Here is a 6000-nt window from a genome sequence, read left to right on the forward strand (position 1 = left end):
GACATGTACTCTTGACATTTTCTCAACCAACTTCTTGAGGTATCACCCTGGGATGCTTTTTAAACAGTATTAAAGGAGTTCCCATCTATATGCTGGGCACTTATTGGCTGCTTTTCTTTATTATTTGGTCCAAGTCATCGATTTTAAAAACTTTTTTTTAATTAAATTTTAGTTTTATAATGAAATAAATTAATATGGTGGCACAATTATATTTTTGTCTACAAAACTAATTTCAAACATTTAAGCATACACCTTCAAATCAAAAGATTTTTAAGATCATGAGAAACATTTCAGTCAAGTGTTTCAAAACTTTTGACCGGTAGTGTATATAGTTGAAGTCAGAAGTTTACATACACCTAATGTATATGCCAAATATATTTAAACTCAGTTTTTCACAAGTCCTGACATTTAATCATAGAAAAACAGCCGCTCTTAGGTCAGTTAGGATCACTACATTATTTTAAGAATATGAAATGTCAGGATAATAGTAGAGAGAATTATTTATTTCAGCTTTTATTCCTTTCATCACATTCCCAGTGGGTCAGAAGTTTACATACACTTTGTTAGCATTTGGAAGCATTGCCTTTAAACAGTTTAACTTGGGTCAAATATTTTGGGTAGCCTTCCATAATCTTCTCACAATAAATTGCTGGAATTTTGGCCCATTCCTCCAGACAGAACTGGTGTAACCGAGTTATGTTTGTAGGCCTCCTTGCTCGCACACGCTTTTTCAGCTCTTCCCACACATTTTCTATCGGATTGTGGTCAGGTCTTTGTGATGGCCACTCCAATACCTTGACTTTGGTGTCCTTAAGCCATTTTGCCACAACTTTGGAGGTATGCTTGTAGTCATTGTCCATTTGGAAGATCCATTTGCGACCAAGCTTTAACTTCTTGAGATGTTGCTTCAATATATCCACATATTTTCTTGCCTCATATTGCCATCTATTTTGTGAAGTGCACCAGTCCCTCCTGCAGCAAAGCACTCCCACTGCATGATGCTGCCACCCCCATGCTTCATGGTTGGGATCGTGTTCTTCGGCTTGCAAGCCTCACCCTTTTTCCTCCAAACATAACAATGGTCATAATGGCCAAAAAGTTCAAATTTTGTTTCATCAGACCAGAAAACATTTCTCCAAAAAGTAAGATCTTTGTCCACTTGCAAACTCTAGTCTGGCTTTTTATGGTGGTTTCGGAGCAGTGGCTTCTTCCTTACTGAGCAGCCTTTCAGGTTATGTTGATATAGGACTCGTTTTACTGTGGATATAAATACTTCACAAGGTCCTTTGCTGTTGTTCTAGGATTGATTTGCACATTTCGCACCAAACTATGTTCATCTCTAGGAGACAGAATGTGTCTCCTTCCTGAGCGGTATGATGGCTGCGTGGTCCCATGGTGTTTATACTTACGTACTATTGTTTGTACAGATAAACATGGTACCTTCAGGCATTTGGAAATTGCTCTTAAGGATGAACCAGACTTGTGGAGGTCCACAATATTTTATTTTTTATTTTATTTTTTTCTGAGGTCTTGGCTGACTTCTTTTGATTTTCCTAATATGTCAAACAAACAGGCACTGAGTTTGAAGGTAGGCCTTAAAATATATCCACAAGTACACCCCCAGTTGACTCCAATTAGCCAATTAGCCTATCAGAAGTTAATTGGCTAATTGCCTAAAGGCTTGACTTCATTTTCTGGAATTTTCCAAGCAGCTTAAAGGCACAGTTAACTTAGTGTATGTAAACCTCTGACCCGCTGGAATTGTGATATAATCAATTAAAAATGAAACAATCTGTCTGTAAACAATTGTTGGAAAAATTACTCATGTCATGCACAAAGTAGATGTCCTAAACAACTTGCCAAAACTGTAGTTTGCTAATATGAAATATGTGGAGTGGATAAAAAATGAGTTTTAATGACTTCAACCTAATTGTATGTAAACTTCTGACTTCAACTGTATAAATATATTCATTCCCAGGAATATATTCTGAAATATATTCTGATAAAACTATTAGCCATTACTAACTAATGTAATATCTATTATATCTATAATATCTATCTTCATTTTAAAGTTTAAAACTTTATTCAGTATTTGTAGCAGACCTGTCAAAGAATGTGGATGTATGTGATGGGAAAAATTTACTGCCTAGTAGGAATGACCCAGCAATGATGAGATGAGGTCTTCGTACTTTTCATGTGTATTTTTTATTTGAATATATATCCATATATTGTTTATTAAAATTGTATGTGCATATTTATTTTATTATATGTCTCATGCCACTGCAACAGTTCTTACTCACACGACTCAACTATCTGAAAATGCGCTCTTTCAAGAACTTTCTTACCATGTACAACAATTTAGACATCACAAAAGCAGACTTCCATTAGTTAAGACTTTGAGATTAGCAGATTGGTGCGGCAAATATTGAATTATATTGAATTTTGCGATGGCGGCGCATCAATCAGAGAGCAGTGACGTGCATTCATCGGACTGTGCATGGTAATTAAGCTCTAAATCTCCCTGCGGGGTTTTTGTGGCGCCGTTCATCTTGCAGCGTTTTAATTGATTTCGGACTCGCTCGCGTGTTAAGGTGATATGTGCTGCTGCACGGGGACGCAATGATCTACAAACTGATGAAAATTAAACGCAAGGTTTGCTCTGCGTTATAATGGGGTAACGGTGGAGCGTAACTAAAGCGAGGACGTGCAGTTTGTTTTGAACTCTCAGTTTTTGTGATTTAAAATGTATACAAAGTCATTGACTATAATAGCATTAATGTAAGTTCATGGCTTTGGCATAAAGCAAAGCATTGAGAAGTTTGTATTGCCAATTTTTCAAGGAATCCAACTCTATTTCAGTACATTTGTTACTCTGTTTCATCCAGTATCAGTTTCACAACAGAGACAATTCTTCATTGTTCACTCAGCATCGAATCTACAGCTGATGGCAGCCTGGCACACATGAACAGGTGCTGCCTGAACAAAGGCTGTCATCCTCAGATGTTAAACAGAGTTTTATTCAATAATAACATGCCTCCAATTACACACTAAATGTGAGTGTTAAGTAATGCACTACCACTCAGTGCAAAGCATCCCTTCACGGGTCTTGTCTCTGCATAATGGGCTCTCACAAGCATGCTCCAATTTGGCATAAACGTCACTCATGCCCAATGCACTAAGAAGGTGAGGGAATATTACTGACATTTTTTGCTCTCTCTATCCTTTTTCTCTCTCCCTCTCTTACACACACACACACACACACACACACACAATAATCTATTTATTGAGATACATAGATAGACAGACAGACAGACAGACAGACTGACAGATTAGATAAATAGATAGATAGATAGATAGATAGATAGATAGATAGATAGATAGATAGATAGATAGATAGATAGATAGATAGATTTAAAAAGGACAGAGAGATAGATCAAACCTGATCAACACATTAAAGGTTGTCTGAGACAGGCAGATCTGAAATTGAAAAATTTAGAAACAGACTCTCTTACTCTGTGTCACAGCCCAGCTCTTTGTCTATGTCTGTCACACATTGAACTTTTTTCTTTGGTCTGCACTGACTCGTTCCCCCATGAGACTGAATGGCTCATTGGTCTTGCTCCTTTGTGCTATAGCCTCAGAGCATCACTCTGTTCTTGCAGCTTGTCAATACTGTGATCAATGTAAGATATCAGCAAACTCCTGTGACTGCTGTATCTCCTTGCAATGTGTTTGTGCCCTATAATCAAATCATGTTAATGAATTGCTTGTGCATTATGAATCTAATCTGTACACTGAAAAAATGGTAACCTCAAAAATGTAGATGTGGTAACATCTAATTTAAGTGATTTGATTCAAGTCAACAATATTATTTAACACCACCAAATCAACCTGACTCTATTAAGTTACACCAACAAAAAAAAATGTTAGTGTTAGATCAGGCAGAAATTGCTTTTTAGGGGAACAATTGCAGGATACCACTTTTTACAGTAAGGCAAGTAAGAAAAAGGTATTCACTGGAGGAAATGGAGAACAAAAGTATTCACCCAACAGGTGACCTCCTCAATACATACAGTATGTAATCAATTGTAAAAAGACAGAAAAAAAAAAACAAATCAAATGATTGAAAGAATCCTCATAATTGCAAGAAGTAAAGCATACTTGAAAAATAAGTACAGTAAGTTATTTTCACCCATCTCACAATCAAACAAAATTAAAGGCAGGTTTACAAAATGGAGAAGCAAACATCTAATAACAAGCTATTTAAGTTTCCGTAATGGACTACTGTTAAGCTTGATTTTGTTAGAACATGGACAGAAAATGATCTCTAAAGGTAGAAAAAATGCTTTTTTGATTTGTACCTAAGAAGTATGTGATATGAACTGTAGTCTTTGCTTTATTCTCGAGAAAGTGCCCATGAAAACATTATAACACCAATGAAACAACAGCAAAAAGAAGAGAAGCATTACACCTTTACGTAAAGCACATTAGAAGTAAGAAAAAGGTATTCACTGGAGGAAATGGAGAACAACAGTATTCTCCCAACAGGTGACCCTCCTCAGTGCATGCAGTACTTATTCAATTGTGAGTTGTGAGTGACAGAAATGATACAGTCAAAAGATTGAAATAATCCTCATAATTGCAAGCAGTAACGCCTATTTAAAAATAAACAAATCAATAAGAACAGTACCTTTACAAAGCCAGGTTTACAAAATGGAAAAGCAAACATCTAATAAGCTATTTAAGTGGTGGAATACTGTTAAGCTTGATTTTATTAGGACAAGGATAAAAATATGAGCTCAAAAGGAGGCAAACAATGCTTCGTTTGATTTGTACTTAAGAAATATGTGACGTGGACTCAGTCTCAGAGATCAAGTACAGCTGACACAGAGAGTGATCTAAAGCAGTGGTTCTCAACCTTTTTGACTCCAAGGCCCCCCTCATTGTCAGAGAAAATATTTGAAGATAGATGAATAATCTATCATATTTTAAATAATTTTAAGATATCTTGAGGCCCCCCTGGAAGTGTGCTGAGTCCCCCTAGTGGGTCCCGACCACCCTGGTTGAGAACCACTGATCTAAAGCACACCATCCAGCAGCGCAGGTATTGTCTTGCTCCGGCAGCCAGATTAACTTCCTTATCGACGTGATCTACAAATGCACAGCGTCTCGAGATAAACAAGAAACAACTCGCAGCTATTTTAATGCTGTCGAGAATTTGATGACTAAAGGTAAGACTCGAGGCTAACACGCTGCCATTAAAAAGCATTAATTGGATAATTAGCGTGTACATATTTCCCGAAGGCGCGCGATGCGCTTTGGGAAACATGTTGATGTTGTGTGAGCACGGGTGAATCACGGGTGAACTAAATATTGCTCATCGGCAACAATGGAATAAAACTGAAATAAAACAATATAGGCCAGCATACACAAGCGATGGATGTAATGTAAGGCAATTTGGAAGGAAGTTTTCCAATACGACTCATAGTTTATTACAATTACTTCTCAGTTTACCCTTGTATTAATAATATAATAAGATATTCGTCTATCTGGATTTAAAGAAGCATCCACTTCTCGCGAGCACCTAGCATACACACACTTGAAAAGCTCAGCTCCTGAAGAATCTAGCACACTGTAGTCTTTGCTTTATTCTCGGGAATGTGCCCATGACAACATCGTAACACCAATAAGACAACAGCGAAAAGAAGAGAAGCACTGCACATTTACGTGTCCAGCAGCTGTTCAAAGTGCAATAGCATTAAACGATATCGGCTACGGCAAGCCGTTGTGTGAAGTAGTTCAGCACCAGCACAAAGGACAGCTCCACTGCATCATGATAGCGATCTCACTTTAACCCTCACTGAACGACTCACCTCCGAGAGAGCAGAGCAAGGTGTAAACAAGCAACAGGATCTCCAGGCGGCCCATGCCCGACCTAAACCCTTCCAGCCACCACATCGTGATAAACTGACAGTTTATGCCGCAACGGCACGGACGCGG

At 37.7% G+C, this 6000-nt stretch overlaps 1 protein-coding gene across 1 annotated transcript in view; it reads right to left on the minus strand.

Annotated features, from left to right (window-relative positions):
* The window catches only part of tmem8b (transmembrane protein 8B), a 202086-nt gene extending 196086 nt beyond the window's left edge, over positions 1-6000 (minus strand). The window contains exon 1 of the mRNA XM_051696663.1: positions 5874-6000. Within this exon, the coding sequence (XP_051552623.1) occupies positions 5874-5958 (85 nt within the window). The 5' untranslated portion in view covers positions 5959-6000. The remainder of the gene's footprint in view (positions 1-5873) is intronic.

The sequence above is a fragment of the Myxocyprinus asiaticus genome, chromosome 4 (genome assembly GCF_019703515.2).
Source record: "Myxocyprinus asiaticus isolate MX2 ecotype Aquarium Trade chromosome 4, UBuf_Myxa_2, whole genome shotgun sequence".
In the NCBI taxonomy this organism is placed as follows: Eukaryota; Metazoa; Chordata; class Actinopteri; order Cypriniformes; family Catostomidae; genus Myxocyprinus; species Myxocyprinus asiaticus.